Source organism: Heteronotia binoei, chromosome 18, assembly GCF_032191835.1.
Source record: "Heteronotia binoei isolate CCM8104 ecotype False Entrance Well chromosome 18, APGP_CSIRO_Hbin_v1, whole genome shotgun sequence".
Taxonomy (NCBI): domain Eukaryota; kingdom Metazoa; phylum Chordata; class Lepidosauria; order Squamata; family Gekkonidae; genus Heteronotia; species Heteronotia binoei.
In genome coordinates, this window is record NC_083240.1 from 38,360,243 (window position 1) to 38,379,524 (window position 19,282).

Below are 19,282 nucleotides of genomic sequence, written 5' to 3' on the forward strand. Positions count from 1 at the left end.
TCTCTGCTACCTAATCTTAAACAGATACACACATGGTCCGGCCCAGCCCAACAAGGTCTCATTTATATCAGATCTGACCCTCATGACTAATGAATTTGATGCCCCTGCTTTATGAATTTATTTCATATATACCTGGCATTTCTATCCAGCAGGAACCCAGAGTAACTTACATTGTTCTCTTCTCCACCGTTTGATTCTGGCAACTACCCTGCAAGGTAGATCAGGCTGAGAGCTCTCCTGACCCTTCAGTCATATTCACACCTGGAGGCTTGCTCTTCCTCCTTTGTTTTACAGGAAGACATATGAACATATGAAGCTGCCTTCTGCTGAATCAGACCCTGGGTCCATCAAAGTCAGTATTGTCTACTCAGACTGGCAGCGGCTCTCCAGGGTCTCAAGCTGAGGTTTTTCACGCTTATTTGCCTGGACCCTTTTTAGTTGGAGATGCTGGGGATTGAACCTTGGACCTTCTGCTTCCCAAGCACATGCTCTTCCACTGAGCCACCGTCCCTCCCCTAAGACCTCTGCAACTTGTCTGCTTTTTAGTGTCATGAACAAACCTGTCCTGGTGGAGAGGTTAGTAATATGAAACACATTTCAAACGGTTGTGGCTGGACAGGCTGGCTCTGTAAGGTGGATAGCAATGCACAACTGCCACGTCCTTCTGAGATTTCTCTCGTGGCCTCTTAAAAGCTTAACGGTGGCCTTGCCTGGGAGGGGAAAAAGCAGAAAAGGGTCTCCAAAAGGGAAAAGCTCGGTGTCTGGATTTAATTTAATTTTTTTTGGATTTGTATCCCGCCCTATCCCACAAGCAGGCTCAGGGCGGCTTACAGCAGCAAATTTCAAAACATGTCACAGATTAAAAATTAATATCATAACAATAGATCATATAAAATCGAAGGCAATATGGTATCTCAGACACAAGCAGCATAACCACACAATAGTGTATAGGCTGATGACTTCTCAACACAACACAGTCACTGTGATGAGGACAGGCCTTTAGTTGAGGCAATGGGCGTCCTACACTATCGGGTATTCCACTCCATTGGCCACCCCTATGCTGTAGTACCACCTCTGTCATAATACTAAATTACCTTTGCTGTGTCTGATTCTTAGAATGTAGGACTGATTCATGGTCCATACAACATGTGCCAGCTGATTCTTAGGCTATACAACATGTGCCAACTGAGCTGCCATCTAAAACTGTCTGTGATTGAATTGTCTTGTATTTTATTCACATGTTTTAATTGTTATTCATATTTTTATAATGTTATCTGCCCTGAGCCCACCTTGGGGTAGGGCGAACTATAAATGACCTAAAATTGATATAATTGATGAAGCTGCCTTAGTTGAAACGCCATAATTGATTCAGTGAAAGAACTTGAGGCACCAAGCGTGTCTTCTGGTCCAATTCTAGATTCCTTCAATCCACTCAGCCTGGAGGAAGTCAATAGGATCCTTCTCGCTGTACACCCTACGGGTTGGACCCGTGCCCGTCCTGGCTTATAAAAGCTAGCCAGGCGCTGGTACATGAGTCACTACAGGGTATTGTCAACAGATCCCTGGTAGAAGGGATCTTTCCCACACCTCTTAAAGAGGCTGGGGTCCGTCCCCTCTTTAAAAAACCATCTGCAGATCTGGCCATATTGGCGAACTATCGGCTGGTATCAAACCTTCCCTTTTTGGGTAAGGTTATAGAGCGGGCAGTGGCAATTCAGCTACAGGGATTCCTGGATGACACTATCGCACTGGATCCATTCCAGTCTGGCTTTCGATCAGTTCACAGGACGGAGACGGTTCTGGTTGCCCTCATAGCTGACCTCATGCAACATCTGGATCAGAGCAGCTCAGCAGTGCTGTTATTATTAGATCTGTTAGCCACATTTGATACGGGTGACTAGCCGCCTTGCCAACGTGGGGATTCAGGGGTCTGCCTTACAGTGGTTGGCCTCTTTTCTCCAAGATCAGGGACAAAGGGTGGTGATAGGGGAGGAATCATCCCGAAGGCACCCACTTATATGTGGTGTGCCACAGGGTGCGGTTCTGTCCCCGATGTTATTCAACATCTATATGCGCCCCCTTGCTCAGATTGTCAGGAGGTATGGGCTGGGATGTCACCAATATGCAGACGACACCCCGCTCTACCTATTGATGGGTGGTCAGTCCGACTGCACCCCGGAAAATCTAGACCTGGCTCTTCAAGCCATAGCATCTTGGCTCAGGCTGAGTCGGTTGAAGCTGAATCTGACGAAGATGGAGGTTCTCTACCTGAGCCAAGGTGGTCCAGGGGGGGAGATCCCTCTGCCGGCTCTTGATGGGGTGTCACTAATACCGGCCCCTAAGGTCAAGAGCTTGGGTGTGCTCCTTGAATCCTCTCTTACAATGGAGGCCCAAGTAGCAGCCACTACTAGATTTGCCTTTTTTCATCTTCGGCGGGTGTGGCAGTTGGCCCCTTTCCTGGAGCGCGACGACTTAGCAATGGTGATCCATGCTACAGTCACCTCAAGAATAGATCACTGTAATGCTCTCTACATGGGGCTACCCTTGGCGCTGACTTGGAAACTACCGAGAACGCTGCGTTCATGGCTGTTAATGGGGCTCCCCCGGTGGGAGCATATTCGGCCAGTGCTGAGAGAGCTGCACTGGCTACCGATTGTGTTCCGAGTCCGTTTCAAGGTGTTGGTATTGACCTTTAAAGCCCTCTGTGGTCAGGGGCCTGTCTGTCTGTGGGACCGCCTTTCTCCACATGTTCCCCGGAGAACACTGCGTTCAGGGACAAAAAATCTATTGTCCATCCCTGGACCAAAGGAGGCTAGGATGCGGCTGACATGAACTAGGGCCTTCTCGGTGGCAGCACCAGAATTGTGGAATGCCTCCCGGAGGCCATAAGGGCCCTGCGGGATCTCTCTACTTTCTGCAGGGCCTGTAAGACCAAACTGTTTCGATAGGCCTTTGAGATCTAACCGGGAGACAGCTGCAACCCTACATCATTATAGAGTACTATATGATCACCGCTTATATTATATTGTAGTGATACAGCACAATGAAATGTTTTTAAAATAATTTTAAACTGTAACGATTTTTTTATTAGTTTTTAATCTGTAAAAATGAATGTTGTTAGCCGCCCTGAGTCCGCTTGCGGAGAGGGTGGGATAGAAATTTAAAGTAATAAAATAAATAATAAAATAAATAAGTCAATGGTAGGGGGACCAGTGAGTATCAGAGGGACACCCACTGGATCAGTTAAAAACCTTGCGGAAGAGCTCCGTTTTGCAGGCCCTGCGAAACCTCGATAAGCCCCACCCATCCTTATGCATGCCTACCCTGACTCTAAAACAGTGAGGCATCTGCAGAAAACTTCCAGTTTAACTTCCAGTTAAACAGCGTTATCACTCTGGATCCGTGAGTGTTGCTGAGATACTCAGCAACAAAAATGTCAACAGACTTGAGGGAGCCCTAAATGCAACGCCCAGTTGTTATCTGCTGGGGTTTTCCAAAGGTGGGAGGCTCAAAGCCCAAATGTTGAAAGCCACTGAAAGGCATCCTATGAGATCACTGCAAACTAAGTTTGCTCTGTGGGCTACCGGTGAGTCTCGCAATACTAGAACCCTGTTCCACCCCCAGGACTGTTGTGTACAAACTGCAGCAGGGCTGGAAGAGAAGCTATTGATCCCTCTGCCGTTTGATGGCCAGTGCACAGTATTGAATTGGCATGCAGTAAAACCTGCCTGGGAGCGTAATTGCTTCGAAAAGCAGGTGAGGAGTTGAATGTTTAGATGCTTCCTCACATCAAAAGCTCTCTTCGTTTAGCAAGCCGATGTTTTAAAGAGAGCCGATGTGGAATAGAGCAGTGCTCGACAGATCACAGGTGCCAGGTTGCCACAGCAGTTAGAACTTTCATTGTGGCACCATTTTTTCGTGTGGTAGCAATAATTAGAAAATATGGTCTTAATCCAGAAGGCTGAAAATAGGAGCCTGGCCCCTAAAATTATCAATGTCTAGTAAAGGGTTTAAGAGAGTCGAGACTAGGACAACGTAGATTCAAATCCCCACTGTGCTGTGAAGTTTCAGGGCTCTTTTAGAGCAGGAACGCAGTCCCGGCTGGCTTGGCATCAGGGGTGTGTTGTCCAATATGCAAGTGAGTTCCTGCTGGGCTTTTTCTACAAGGAATGCCCTCTGCGAAATAATAGTGATGTCAGGGGGTGTGGCCTAATATGCAAGTGAGTTCCTGCTGGGCTTTTTCTACAAGGAATGCCCTCTGCGGAACAATAGTGATGTCAGGGGGTGTGGCCTAATATGTAAGTGAGTTCCTGCTGGGCTTCTTCTACAAGGAATGCCCTCTGCGAAACAATAGTGATGTCAGGGGGTGTGGCCTAATATGTAAACGAGTTCCTGCTGGGCTTTTTCTACAAGGAATTCCCTCTGCTGAGCAATAGTGATGTCAGGGGGCGTGGCCTAATATGTAAGTGAGTTCCTGCTGGGCTTCTTCTACAAGGAATGCCCTCTGTGAAACAATAGTGATGTCAGGGGGTGTGGCCTAATATGTAAGTGAGTTCCTGCTGGGCTTTTTCTACAAGGAATGCCCTCTGCGAAACAATAGTGATGTCAGGGGGTGTGGCCTAATATGCAAGTGAGTTCCTGCTGGGCTTTTTCTACAAGGAATGCCCTCTGCGGAACAATAGTGATGTCAGGGGGTGTGGCCTAATATGCAAGTGAGTTCCTGTTGGGCTTTTCCTACAAGGAATGCCCTCTGCGGAACAATAGTGATGTCAGGGGGTGTGGCCTAATATGCAAGTGAGTTCCTGCTGGGCTTTTTCTACAAAAAATGCCCTGTGAATCTTGCTTTGCGACCTTGGACCTATCACTGGCCTAGCCTAACCAGCCACACAGGACTGTTGAGAGAATGAAACTGAGGAGGGAGGAGGGAACTGGCAGCCATCCTGAGCTTCCTGGGTAAAGTGCAATATAAAATTGAGGGCCAAGGCTAGGCTAGGATGACCCCCCCCCCCCCCCCCGCACACTTTTTTCTATCCATGAGCGGGGGTTTCTCCATCACCACTACCACCTTCTTAAAGGAGCATCCACACGTGGCTCTCAGACTAGTGTCGTATGAAGCTGCCTTCTACTGAATCAGGCCCTTGGTCCATCCAAGTCAGTATTGTCTGCTCAGACTGGCAGCAGCTCTCCAGGGTCTCCAGCTGAGGTTTTTCACGTCTATTTGCCTGGACCCTTTTGAGTTGGAGATGCCGGGGATCGAACCTGGGACCTTCTGCTTACCAAGCAGATGCTCTACCACTGAGCCACCGTCCCTCCCCAGTGTCCCTCACACTCAATGCCTGTGTGAGACTCTTGACAGATTTTGACAACTTCTAGCCCACGGGTGTCACACTCATTTTTTATGAGGGCCAGTTTTGACATAAATGAGACCTTGTTGAGCCAGACCATGTAATAAAATGTAATGTCAGGTATAAACTTTAAAAAGGACACAGACAAACACAATTAAAGATTTTTTACAACAAAACTTAAGAACATAAGAGAAGTCATGTTGGATCAGGCCAATGGCCCATCCAGTCCAACACTCTGTTTCACACAGTGGCCAATACACACACACACACACATATACATACACTGTGGCTAATAGCCACTGATGGACCTCTGCTCCATATTTTTATCCCATCCCCTCTTAAAGCTGGCTATGCTTGTAGCCGCCGCCACCTCCTGTGGCAGTAAATTCCACATGTTAATCACCATTTGGGTGAAGAAGTACTTCCTTTTATCCATTTTAACCTGACTGCTCAGCAATTTCATTGAATGCCCACGAGTTCTTGTATTGTGAGAAAGGGAGAAAAGCTTTCTCTGCTTTCTCCATCCCATGCATAATCTTGTAAACCTCTGTCATGTCACCCCGCAGTCGACGTTTCTCCATGCTAAAGAGCCCCAAGCGTTTTAACCTTTCTTCATAGGGAAAGTGTTCCGAACCTTTAATCATTCCAGTTGCCCTTTTCTGCACTTTTTCCAATGCTATAATATCCTTTTTGAGGTGCGGTGACCAGACTTGTACACAGTATCCCAAATGAGACCGCACCATCGATTTATACAGGGGCATTATGATACTGGCTGATTTGTTTTCAGTTCCCTTCCTAATAATTCCCAGCATGGCGTTGGCCTTTTTTATTGCAATCGCACACTGTCTTGATGTTTTCAGTGAGTTATCTACCACGACCCTAAGATCTCTCTCTTGGTCAGTCTCTGCCACTTCACACCCCATCAACTTGTATTTGTAGCTGGGATTCTTGGCTCCAGTGGGCACTACTTTGCACTTGGCCACATTGAACCTCATCTGCCACGTTGACGCCCACTCACCACTTAATATAAAATATGCTTAAAAGATTAGCACTCTTACAATGTTTTGTTTACTTAACACTTTCTGATAACTGACACCTCTTGCTTTGAATTACTGCATCAAAATCTGTAGGGGGAAAAAAAGGGTCCAGGCAAATAGGTGTGAAAAACCTCAGCTTGAGACCCTGGAGAGCTGCTGCCAGTCTGAGAAGACAATACTGACTTTGATGGACCAAGGGTCTGATTCAGTATAAGGCAGCTTCATATGTTCAGACAATGTCCGTGTTGTAGCAATCTTGAGTATGCTTTTTAGGTGTGTATTTGCAAGTTGCAAACCTACTTTTGAGACATTATGGAAATCTCATGGTCAATGCTTTGACCTTTGGACCAAGAGGAAAACATGAAATGGTTGGGCATTGTGAGCTTTTGTACATAAGTTGCTTCTTATGCTGGTCAACCAATGGAGAAAACAGAGGTTTTGCTCTGTAGCTTGGTTGAGCAAGCCTGGCAAAGCAAGCTGTGATGCAGGAGGGAGCAAGAGAGGGAGTAGGAAGCAGACAACAGTGAGTTGCTCGTGGGCCTGATAAGAGCCTTCCGGGGACCTGATATGGCCCTCGGACTGCATGTTTGACACCCCCCCCCCATTCTAGCCTAATTGTGCTCTGTAAAGAGAGAACAAACTGACAGCCAAGGCAAAAGTCAGAAGCAAGTTTTCAGCATGCACAGAGCATTTCTGTAGGCAGAGGTGTTCAGAACAATACAGGGTGGTGTGAGGAATCACTGGTTGTTTGACAGGCTAGCAGTAGCCTCGTTCTTCCTGGTTCCTTTCAGAACGACCAAAGCAGGAAGAAAGAAAAGGAAATGACATGTTCAAGTTTCAAAAGTCTCTGCTGGGGGCACAGAAAGTAAGGCATGCCAATACCTTCAGAGCATCACAGAAGCCTTAGCAGGAGGAGAAATTTGAATGGGGAGAGGCCTGAATGGAGGTGCTGGAGTTCCTTTAAATGTTAGTCAATCAAAAGGGAAAAGCAGGTAGTCAGAAGAGGTCATGTAGGTTCTGAAATGTGTTATTTGTCTTTCATGGATGGATAATCACATCTGTATTATGGGATTACTCAAATGAACCCACGCTCTTACGATCGTTAAGTAGGTGACATAAACACCCTGTGTGTGGTGGCTGGTATCTTTTACTGGACCAACTTGTGTTGATAAGTCATATGCATACTTTTGAGTTTCACAGAGCTCTTCATACAGAAGAACACTTCACTGGATTTCAAAAGTTTGCATACTCCTACGCCAAACGTGTGGCCCCATTAGAAAATACTTTTCTTGACCTACTTTTTATCCCCCTGGGTTCAGTCAGCTGCCTCTGGCTTTCAAGTGATTGACAGCATTTGTTGTAATCTAAATAGTGTCGCTGCTGGAAATCCCACAGACTTGATTGAGATGTTTGCAAGTAGCAAGCATTAGGAGTTAACGTACGTGGTCATAGGCATCTGTTGGCCGTGGCAGACTGATGCCATAAAAATAGAATTGTGTAGAAGGCTCCAGGTTGGGGGAGGGGGCAAGAAAATTAAGGGGAGAACTTTTTTTTTTGTGGATTGTTTTTAGTCACCCCGCCAAAACTCCTATAAAATATGTTGATTTTTGGAATCTTTGAGATGCTTTCTAAGACAAGACTTCATTTAGTTATTTAACATCATGAAATTTAAGTCAGTATCCAAGTGTGCTGCTAATCCCATTGCGAATGTATTGAACTTGTTGTTCAGTCGCACAGTCGAGTCTGACTCTTTGCGACCCCATGGACGAAGTCACGCCAGGCCCTTCCACCATCCTCCGTAGTCTGCTCAAATTTATGTTTGTTACATCAGTAACACTGTCCAGCCATCTCATCTTTTGCCGTCCCCTTCTTCTTTGGCCTTTTACTTTCGCAGCATCAGGATCTTCGCCAGGGAGTGCTTCCTTCTCATTTGGCGGCCAAACTATTTGAGCTTCACCTTCAGCATCTGACCTTCCAGGGAACAGTCAGGGTTGATTTCCCTTAGGACTGACTGATTGGATCTTCTTGCAGTCCAAGGGACTCTCAAGAGTCTTCTCCAGCACCGGAACTCAAAAGCATTGAACTATTTCTATCCAAATAAGACACTTTTGTTCACTAGTAGTAGACCTTTATTGGCATTGATATAAGAGTACAGTATATTTTAAAACTGACAGTAACACTATAAAATATAGTAAAACCTTAGAAAAACCAGCAAAAGTTAAATGACATAAAATAGCTGTGGGCTATGCATGAGTAAAAGCCTCTCTGATTCGGATCGCAACCTGTAAAAAGCAAGCCACGTGAGTGGTGACAAAGTTGTGTTTCCCGTGGAGTAAAAAGCGAACTTTAGCTTTGACAGAGAGGCCTTGATATACCTTGATGGTATATTTTACATGTCTCAATTCCTCTCAGATGGCCAAACCCAGGCAGCCTGAGGTGCAGCCATTGGCATCCTTTGCCATCTCTCTCTGGCTTGTGGGAAGCTAAGGCATTCATACTTTTAAATTGCATAAACTTACCAAACAGCACAATTTGATGTGCTCATACATGATACAGTGGATGTTAAGGCTGTAAAACGACTGTAGGGTTTTATAAGGAAGTGAAGAAGGGAGTTCAGGAACTGGCCTCTGCCTTAATTGCGTGTCACAGGCCAGGCACCCCTCTCCCATCATAGTTTATTTGTGAATGACATGTGCATGGTTTGGCGTGCTTGAGTGAGATGATGAGCCTGGCAATGGATAGGCAATGGCACCTTTTTGGATTTGAGAACTGCAGTTTCCATTGCAGCCATGCATGCGTCTATGTCAGAAAAGCCCCGTGGCACAGAGTGGTAAAGCTGCAGTACTGCAGTCCAAGCTCCGCTCACGACCTGAGTTCGATCCCGGCGGAAGCCAGCTCAAGGTTGACTCAGCCTTCCATCCTTCTGAGGTCGGCCAAATGAGTCCCCAGCTTGCTGGGGGGGGGGGGAGAAGTGTAGATGACGGGGGAAGGCAACGGCAAACCACCCTGTAAAAAGTCTGCCGTGAAAACGTCATGATGCGACGTCACTCCAGAGTCGAAAACGACTGGTGCTTGCACAGGGGACTGACTTCTTTTAACCTTTAATTATTGAGTATATTTCAATTCTCCCCCCAAACTTTAAAAAAAAAAACTTTATGGAGAAAAAAAACCCCAGGTTTTTCCCGCAGCTTCAAAATCTGGAAATGTTACATCACTGTCAGTATTGGTGAGGAGGGGGGGGGGGGGGAACTTGCTCACCTCGATGTGATTTTGAAGTGGCCATCTTTGTCCAGAGCAAAAAAAAAATCACGCTATGCAGAGTTTGTTGGTTTCTTTTTAAAATCAGAGCAGCTTGTGCAAGGTACAGGTCCGGAAATGTCTGCAGTTTTTCCATGTCAGTGAAGAAGGGAAGAATCGCGTACGCCTGACCTCCTTGGTGGAAGGACAGGATGGAAACATCAGAGAAATGGACAGCGAATAAAAGAGTAGCCGGGCTAAGCTTAACTGTCTTCCGTATTCCGTTTCAGTAAGCCGGAGGCTGACAGCTGTGCAGAAATATTTAGGTGCAACTGGAAATGCAGGCAGCCAAAGGTGATGGCACGAAGCCTTTATTACTGCTAGCAAGTTAGTAATTAAGAAGCGTTGACACAGTGACACTGCAGGGAAGTGCGGGTACTAGTTGTATGCTGACCGGTTAAGTTTTGGGAAAACCCATATTGTGGAAGAAAGAGACTGGGGGGGGCCAGCTCTGCACTGAGTTCAAGTTGCGTCTTGCGTGGAGTTCTGCGACACATTCCTTTATTTTTATTTATTTCATTTATACCTTGAGGTGCCAGCAGCCCTGTGGGGCTGGAATTACAACTAATCCTCAGATGACAGAGATCAATTCCCCTGGAGAAAAGGGCATGGATTCAACGACATTATCCCCTGCTGAGCTCCTTACCCTCCCCGAGCTCCATTGCCTAAATCTCCAGGAATTTCCCAACCTAGATCCGGCATCCTTTCTATCCCCAGTAGGAACTCAGATTGGCTTTCAACACTCTCTGTTTCTCAAGTTTATCTTAAGAAGAAGATGATGATGATATTGGATTTATATTCCGCCCTCCACTCCGAAGAGTCTCAGAGCAGCTCACAATCTCCTTTACCTTCCTCCCCCACAACAGACACCCTGTGAGATGGGAGGGGCTGAGAGGGCTCTCACAGCAGCTGCCCTTTTGAGGACAACTTCTGCCAGAGCTATGGCTGACCCAAGGCCATTCCAGCAGCTGCAAGTGGAGGAGTGGGGAATCAAACCCGGTTCTCCCAGATAAGAGTCCGCGCACTTAACCACGACACCAAACTGGCTCTCCGCACACTTAACCATAGACTTCTGAGGTAGGTTAAGCCAAGAGAAACTGTCTGTTCCAAGGTCACCCATTAAGCTTCCACAGCAGTGTGGGGATTTGAACCTGGGTCTCTCAAATCCTAACACAGCACTCAGACCGCAAAACAACACTGGTTTTCTGCCCAAAGCCAAAGCAGCCTGTCTGCTGTCATTTTTCAGTTTGGAATCAACTGCTAGGGAAAAGAACCAGAGTCCCCATGTGTACTGCCAGGCCTCATCTTAGCACAAGTGTCACTACTGTGATATAAGGTGGCAATTCCAGGGTCTTCCCAGCTCGCTGTTAACAACTGTCCTTTTGCAGCTACATGGTTCAAAATCTCTATAGCAAGAACCTGGCCATAAATATTTCTCCAGCGCCTTCTTTTGCAACCAGCATTTTGCAGCTGCCATAAAACAAGGGAAACGAATGGGGCAGGCTGCTTAAATCGAGGTCTGAACCCCCCCCCCCTTCCCCACTTCTAAAGTGAAAACACTAACCTCTAGCAAAAACCCCCATAAAGTGCTGACTTGCAAGATTGCAGGATGCCTGGCATGCTGCTAATGCCAGACTCCGTGCTGTGCAAGACCGTTTCCCGTTTAAAAACACTGGATTGGGGCTGGGGGCCTTGAGAAGGGGGTTGTTCTGCTCGCCAGGAAGAGCGTCATTGTTTTGGTCGCCTCGGATTTGCATAAACTGCTTTGGAAAATCTCATAAATGCAGCCTGTCCCTCTATTCTCTAAGCCAGGGGTGTCGAACTGATTTGTTACATTGGCCGGCTCTGACACGAGACCTTGTTGAGCTGGGCCTTGTGTGTCGTCAAATGTAATGCCCGGTAGCAGAGACATAAACTTTATAAAGAACACAGACAAACACAAGGGTTTGATTTTTAAAAAAAACCCCTTAAAATTAGACATGCTTAGAACATTCATTGGTTTTAAAGGTGCTTTCTTCGTATCTCTCCGATGGGATCCAGGGAACTGGGGAAAAGAAAGCTCTGGCTCTTCCTTCCCCAAGGGACCAGGAAGGGGAGGAGCCTCAGCCAATAGAAGGAAGAGAGGCTTGGCTTGGTAGCTTTGCTGTGCAATTGAGAGAGCCTGGCAAACCAAGCTCTCCCTCCATCCTTCCTCCCCAAGGGAGGAGCCTCAACCAATGGAGAAAATAGAAGTTTTGCTCTGTAGCTTCTGTGCAAAGCAAGTGGTTGTGCAGAAGGAAGCAAGAGAGAGGGAGAAGGAAACAGATGGCAGCTATTTACTCGGGGGCCTGATAGGAGTCCTCCGGGGGCCCGATTTGGCCCCCAGGCCACTTGTTTGACACCCATGCTCTAAGCAAAACACAAACATTGCTTCTCTTACCGAAGCTATTATGGCTTTCGATACCACTGTTCAGAACTATCTCTTGTTGTTGCCATCTGGGCAGACCTTCTTTGTGGCTTCTCTTACCCAGTATTTATACTTGTGCAAACAAAGGACTGTGGCAAACCAGTAGCATTTCCCCTGATACATCAGCACCCCCATCTGAGAGAGCTGTGAGCTGCTGGTGAAAGAGTCAGCTCACCTCCCCTGACCTTGCTCAGATGGACATGCTCGCGATGCTCTGTGTTTTGGATATTTTTTTTTTATTTCATGACTGAAGATAGACCGGCAGCTAACCAGTGGAATACTAAAGAAAACACACCGTTGCAGCCAGATCTGGCTTCCTGCGAAAGGCAGCTTATTAAGTGAAGAAAGTAAGTAGGAATGTGTTATCCCAGCCCTGAAGAACATCTAGTTGAAGCACCACTTAAATTGTGAAAATGCTTTGAATTCCAAGCAGAAAGACCGAGCGAGTCTGTCTCCCTAGGCCCACCTTCTCCTTCCTTGTCAGCCGCTTGGTGTCGGAGTCCACCCTTACCGGTTAATTATGCACAGCTCCGTGGAAAGGGCTGCATTCCACAACTCCGTTAGCAGGCTCTCGTCTTGCAGTGGAAGACTAGCTTTCTGAACTGGGCTAGTGAGCAATCCAGGGTATCATTAATCTTTCTGAACAAATACCCGACCATTTCACTTGGTGGCATTCGCAAGACGATGCAGTGGAGGTTTGAATTAAATGACTGTCACACGAGTGCAGTGGAACAATTGTTCTAGGGTATGCAGCAAAAAGCCATATTACTGCCTGCAGGTTAAGGCTCCCAAAATAGTGCTGGAAATAATGGCTGGAAATCCACAAAGAGTGTGTATTTTGTGTAAGGTGGTGGGTGTGCTCTGTATTTATGAAGTACGTGTATATGAAACTGCTGTTTGTACAAGTTCAGATAACTTTAGAATAATCACAAAAATCTAAAAGGAACCTTGTCAATGGAGAGTCAGTTTGGTGTAGTGGTTAAGCGTGTGGACTCTTATCTGGGAGAACCGGGTTTAATTCCCCACTCCTCCACTTGTACCTGCTGGAATGGCCTTGGGTCAGCCATAGCTCTGGCAGAGGTTGTCCTTGAAAGGGCAGCTGCTGGGAGAGCCCTCTCCAGCCCCACCCACCTCACAGGGTGTCTGTTGTGGGGGAGGAAGGTAAAGGAGATTGTGAGCCGCTCTGAGACTCTTTGGAGTGGAGGGCAGGATGTAAATCCAATATCTTCTTCTTCATCTTCTTCACCTCTTAAAGACGATCAGATTCGTTGGGTCACAGACTTTCCGGACCTATTCACTCAGAACCACTGTGTGTATGCCAGGAATGTTAGTGGCACGTGGTCCAGTGTGGTGGATGTGGGAAGGTAGAACATCAGGGGAATAATTTGACATAGATGAGGAAGATCTAAAGTTGCCTGAAGTTGGTAGGGTTCAGCCTGCTGTCGCAGAAGAGTCCAGTGGTATTAAAGGGAGCTGATTTAAAAATGGGACTGCCATGCAGGCCCCTGTCAAGTTCTTGCCCCTCCCTGTACATTGCAAGGTTCTGAATAGCTGCTCGGCTGTCATCTATGATGAGTAACCTGTTTAAATACATGCGGGAGATTGGTGTGACAGAATGGTGAGGTGGCAGAATGGACTGCACAGCGTTTGATTGCAGATGTAGGATCGCATTCGAAAACGCTCCTCTAGGTTAAAAACTGCAAAAAATATTTTCATTACAAGCAAAGAGAAGGAAACGAAAGATTTTCTGGTACCTGTCTATGCAAAGGAACATTCAGAACTGGAATCCGCTATCTGCAGCCTGAAGGGCTACCCTGCATTCAGTCTAAGCCTAAAAATCCCCTCTAGGCAACACAGCATGAGTTAGATTCCTGGCCTCCACTGGCCAGGCATATGAAGCAACACAGGTGGACTTGTCCCTGTGATACATACAGGGAGAGGCAAACTTGCTGTTGGGAACAGCAGAATTGTTTTGACCGGGCTGTCCTGCTGCTTGTCACTCTTTGTCTCCAATTAAATGTCTGTACCATCTTATGAAACTGGCAAAACCTTATGAAACTTATGAACCTTAACTCAGCGACTGTAATGAGCTTTGCAATAGAAAAATAGGTTCTTTTAAGCTGTAGATAGCTATTGCACAGCTATAGCTGTCAAGCTATAGATGGCTGTCACATAGGTGTAGGTGGGCAAGGTGAAACTGAGATGTTCCACCGGGCACACAGTTGAGGACAGTGACAGAAAGAACAGTGGTCTCCCAGGTTCTTCCCCCCCACCCCCGCTCTATTCTCTCCTGTTTAAGATCCCTCCCTACGGGTAGAAATTAAATGACTGTGTTGTATGCCATCCATCTATCCTGTGGGATTAATATATGGTGCCATCTAGTAGATTAATTGCTGAATAGTGTTGGACTTCAACTGCATTTTATGTTTTATTATGTATTATTATATATTACATGGTGTAAGCTGCTCGAAGCCCTGCTTGCAGAAAGTGGAGTGGATGGGAATCAAATAAACTAAGCTAATGAAATCTTTGGTAAGATTAGAACAAAGCTGGAGTCCAGCGGCACCTTTAGTTTAATACTGGGGGATAAGCTTTCGTGTGCTTGCAGAACTTTGTTCTGTCACTCAGGGGTGGCCAAACTGGCTTAATGTAAGAGCCACATAGAATAAACATCAGATGTTGGAGAGCCGCAAGATATGAACGTCAGATGTTTGAGAGCCAGGAAGGAAGGAAATAGATGGACAGGGAGGAGAAGGGAGAGATTGAAAGAAAGCAACTCTAAATGCATTCTCCAAGCTGGCAGCCAACAGGGCTGGTAAGGGCATCAAGAGCCGCACAATATGTGTGAAAGAGCCATATGTGGCTCCCAAGCCACAGTTTGGCCACCCCTGCTCCAGACCAACCCAGCTACCCGCCTGAATCTACCCTTGTAGGATTGTAACTTCTGTGCTGGCTTAGCATGAGTTCAATTCCTGGCCTCCACCAGCCAGTCGTATGAAGCAACACAGGTGGACTTGTCCCCGTGACACAAACAGGGAGAGGCGAACGTGGCGTTGGGAACAGCAGAATTGTTTTGACCAGGTTGTCCGCTGTTCATCCCTCTTTGGGTCCAATGAAATGTCTGCACCATCTTATGAAATGAAACCAGCAAAAGACATCTAAGGGTTTGGAAAGGATTATGAACCTTAACCCAGTGACTACTATGAGCTCCGCAAAGGTGTCGCTGCGTTAGCCTGTCGTAGTAAAAAGCAAGAAGCCGTTGGCACCTTAAAGCCGAACAATGTCTCTTTCAGCGCGAGCCTTCGTGAGTCACCGCCCGCTTCATCAGATGGGTAGGGGATGGGAAATCATGTCGGGAAGCTCCATGAGCACTGACTAGGAAGCCAGCTTTGCAAAATACTATTTGCTGGAGCAAAATGAAAAATTGCTGTCCTCTTCAGGCCCCTCCTAAACAAAGATTATGCTTCCAATCTTCACAAACGAAAAAAGGGGGGTCTCGTGGTGCTGGACTTAACATTCCTTGTGGCACAGGCCTTTGTGGAGGGCGGTCCCACTTGCCTTTGATGTGGACACAAGTCTGTGAAAGCCTCTGCCACAATCAGTGAGGTGGCCTTTAAGGTGCCCTCCCGGCACTCCTCTGTCAGAGACCATGAGGTGCACCCCTCTGGCAGGGCAGAGAGCCAAATTGGATCAGCAGGTGGCTGAAATTAGCATTTAGATGGTTATGGCAACCTGTTGTTTTGAGGCAATTACCTGTTTCGTTTTGTTTGCATTTTAAAACGTGGCTTGTGCTCACCTGCGACAGGCGGAGGTCGTTGCCCGTAGCACGCTGCTTAGCAAACATGTTTAGTGTTTCCAGCTGTGCAGTGAATGAGAGGCTACATCAGTTTGACCAACAAGTGTTAAAAATGCACAAAAACGTGGCTCAGGGAAATAACACATTGGGAGTATTGTTAGTGAAGAAGCCTGTTCCCTTTATGAAGCCTGACATGGCCTTAGTGGCTGTAGGGTTGAACTGGAAGGCCCCCAGTTCAAATTATATCTCAGCTATGATGTCAATAGCTAGTCACAAGGACATAACAGAAGCCATGTTGGATCAAGAGAGTCAGTCTGAGGTGAAGCTGCAATGCACCCGCAACCGGGCCTTCTCCTCTGTAGCCCCAAACCTATGGAACCAATTTCCAGAGGAAATGCGGGCCCTGCGGGACCTTGATCAATTCCGCAGGGCCTGCAAAACTTTCCTCTTTCGACTGGCTTTCGCTGACGAAGAAAGTAGTTGCTAATGATTACCGCCATCATAAAAAAGAACAAGCAGCATTAGCACTTTTATTATTAATTAATTAATTAATTTTAAATTTATCAGAATTTTAATGTTAAATGTAACTTTGTTTTTTGTATAACTGAATGATGTTGTTAGCCGCCCTGAGCCTGCTCCGGCGGGGAGGGCGGGATATAAATAAAATTACCTACCTACCTACCTATCAGTCCAGCGGCCCATCCAGTCCAGCACTCTGTGTCACGCAGTGAGCAAAACCCAGGTGCCAAGAGGTCCACCCACTGGGCCAGTCCTAGGCAAACTTTGGAATCCCCCCAGATTCTTTCCCCCAGTTCTTCAGTATGAGGGTAATACTGCAGTTATGTAAAAGTGTTGCAAAAGTGTTGTAAGACTAATGGAGATAATATATGTGAAGTGCTCAGTAAGCTTTGGTAGAACTCTCATATGAAGATATGAAGCTGCCTTATACTGAATCAGACCCTCAGTCCATCCAAGTCAGTATTGTCTACTCAGACTGGCAGCAGCTCTCCAGGGTCTCAAGCTGAGGTTCTTCACACCTACTTGCCTGGACCCTTTTTAGTTAGAGATGCCGGGGGTTGAACCTGGGACCTTCTGCTTCCCAAGCAGATGCTCTGCCATTGAGCCACCGTCCCTCCCTCCAGTATTGTCTACTCAGACTGGCAGCTGCTTTCCAGGGTCTCAATCTGCGGTTTTTCATGCCTACTTGCCTGGACCCTTTTGAGTTGGAGATGCCGGGGATTGAACCTGGGACCTTCTGCTTACCAAGCAGATGCTCTGCCACTGAGCCACCGTCCCCCCCTTCTCATAAGACAGTAACCTATCTTACTCCCCTCCCCGCCCCACTACCACATTCTTTTCTCTTTGACTTTGTGGCTTAAAAGTTCATTTCTAAATATGCCTATCTCTGATGGTTTTGCTGATTACTCTTATCAGTTGCCAGATCTGGAAGGGCAACTGTTACAACCCCCTGCACCGAGACTGCATTGCATCCTCCCATAGCGGCCTCCTCGATCAGGCACAAAGCAGATGGGGAGCAAAAGCGCCAAAGAGCAGGTAGCTCAAGATGGCCTTCCCCAGGGCCATATGCCGGGGAGCCTGGAGAACAAAAGTCTCAAGCGCCTGGCAGCTTTCTATGTCCACTTCCTGCCTACCCTCTTGAGGGGCAGTGCCGGTTTCCACTAGCGCAGGGTTGGTCAACGGTAGCTCTCCTGATGTTTTTTGCCTACAACTCCCATCAGCCCCAGCCAGCACCATGCTGGCTGGGGCTGATGGGAGTTGTAGGCAAAAAACATCGAGAGAGCTACTGTTGGCCACCCCTGCGCTATCGTATCCTAGCCGCAGTTCTCACTTCAAGTGCAGTGCGGTGGCTTTGCTGGCGTGCTCTTTCTCCCGTCCTTCAAGGTCCAGAGGAGGTGGGACAGCCCTGATAGCACTGCATCGTTCATTTCCCCCGTGCCTTCAAGAGGAGTACAGCAGAGCCATTTCGGCTCCCCGTCCTTGCATTAAAGCGGCAAAACAGGGAGCCCCGGATGGTATTAATGGAGGGTGAGGAAAGGCTAAGAGGCAGTCGCCGCTCCTCCCAGTGCAGCTGCTGTCGGATCATAGCAAATTGTACCCTTTCATTACCTGTTTGGCTCCACTTCCCTCTCTCTTCCTAATGGCAAGGAAAGGGCCGTAGCTCTGTAGTCAGACGCATGCTTTGAATTCCTTGCCAGCTGCAGTTGAAGCAGTGGTCTTCAGCCTTTCCAGACCTTGGGCCCACTTCAGGCACATGACAGGAAGAGGAGGAGTTATGACCTCACCGGTGCCAAGCCAGGACTTTGGGCTGCAGATCAAGAGCTGAGGACAGGAAATGCAGGCCAAGCGCCAGGAAGTGGACCAAAGTGCCATTGGGGAAGAATGAGCCAAAGGTCACAGTCACATCGTCACTGAGTTGACCTCTTGTCCTGCTGTTCTTCTTAGTCTGCACACAAAGAGAGGCCCCGTTGTTTTCTACCCGGGAAGTTCTTCCCAAAGGCAGCTCTTTCAAGCCTCATGACCTAGCAGGGAGGACTTCATGGCCCACCTCAGGGCCGCGGCCAGGAGGCTGAAGATGACTGAGCTGAGCTGGTTTCTCAGGGGTGGAATTCTAGCAGGAGCTCCTTTGCCTAGTAGGCCATACACCCCTGATGCAGCCAATCCTCCAAGAGCTTACAAAAAAGAGCCTTGTAAGCTCTTGGAGGATTGGCTACATCAGGGGTGTGGCCTAATATGCAAAGGAGCTCCTGCTAGAATTCCACCCCTGGCCCTCCTGCCATTCAGTGTACACAATCCTGGGTTTGTTGGACTCTGCATAAAGCAGGTTCTCTTTTTGGGGGGTGGGGGTGGGTATTTTTTGTGTTTTGTGCATGCGTGTGCATGACTGAAAGTCCCGGTGATTTCTGGTGACCCCTACTGGGCATGGAAGATGTTTGGAGAAGTGGCTTGATACAGCCTGCTTCTGCCTCCCGCTCCTGATATTCCTTGGAGGTCTCCCATCCAAGTACTTGTCAGAGTTGGCCCTGCTTAGCTTCCGAGATCTGATGAGATTGGTCTTTTCTAGGCTATCTAGGTCAGGGCAGCAGCTTCTCATATTCAGAGGGCTTTCGAGTTTCTGAATGGGCGATTTGTGTACCTTGACATCCTGTTTCCACTGGCATCTGATGCTGGCGTTAGCGTGGCTTCCCAGTAGGCACCTAACAGCACCGTTTTATGTTTTGCAGTGAAAAGCAAAGAGCACGAAAAGGCAACGGAAGCAAAGGCAATTAAAGGTAGGTAACGGTCCGTCAGTGTAGAAGAGCTGACATGCCTGTCCTTCCGGCAGATTATCAACTTCTGTATT

At 47.4% G+C, this 19,282-nt stretch overlaps 1 protein-coding gene across 1 annotated transcript in view; it reads left to right on the top strand.

Annotated features, from left to right (window-relative positions):
* Positions 1 to 19,282, top strand: part of AKAP10 (A-kinase anchoring protein 10) — a 60,632-nt gene that overhangs the window by 9,714 nt on the left and 31,636 nt on the right. Inside the window, exon 2 of the mRNA XM_060259284.1 lies at positions 19,164 to 19,211. Coding sequence (XP_060115267.1) covers positions 19,164 to 19,211 — 48 coding nt within the window. The remainder of the gene's footprint in view (positions 1 to 19,163; positions 19,212 to 19,282) is intronic.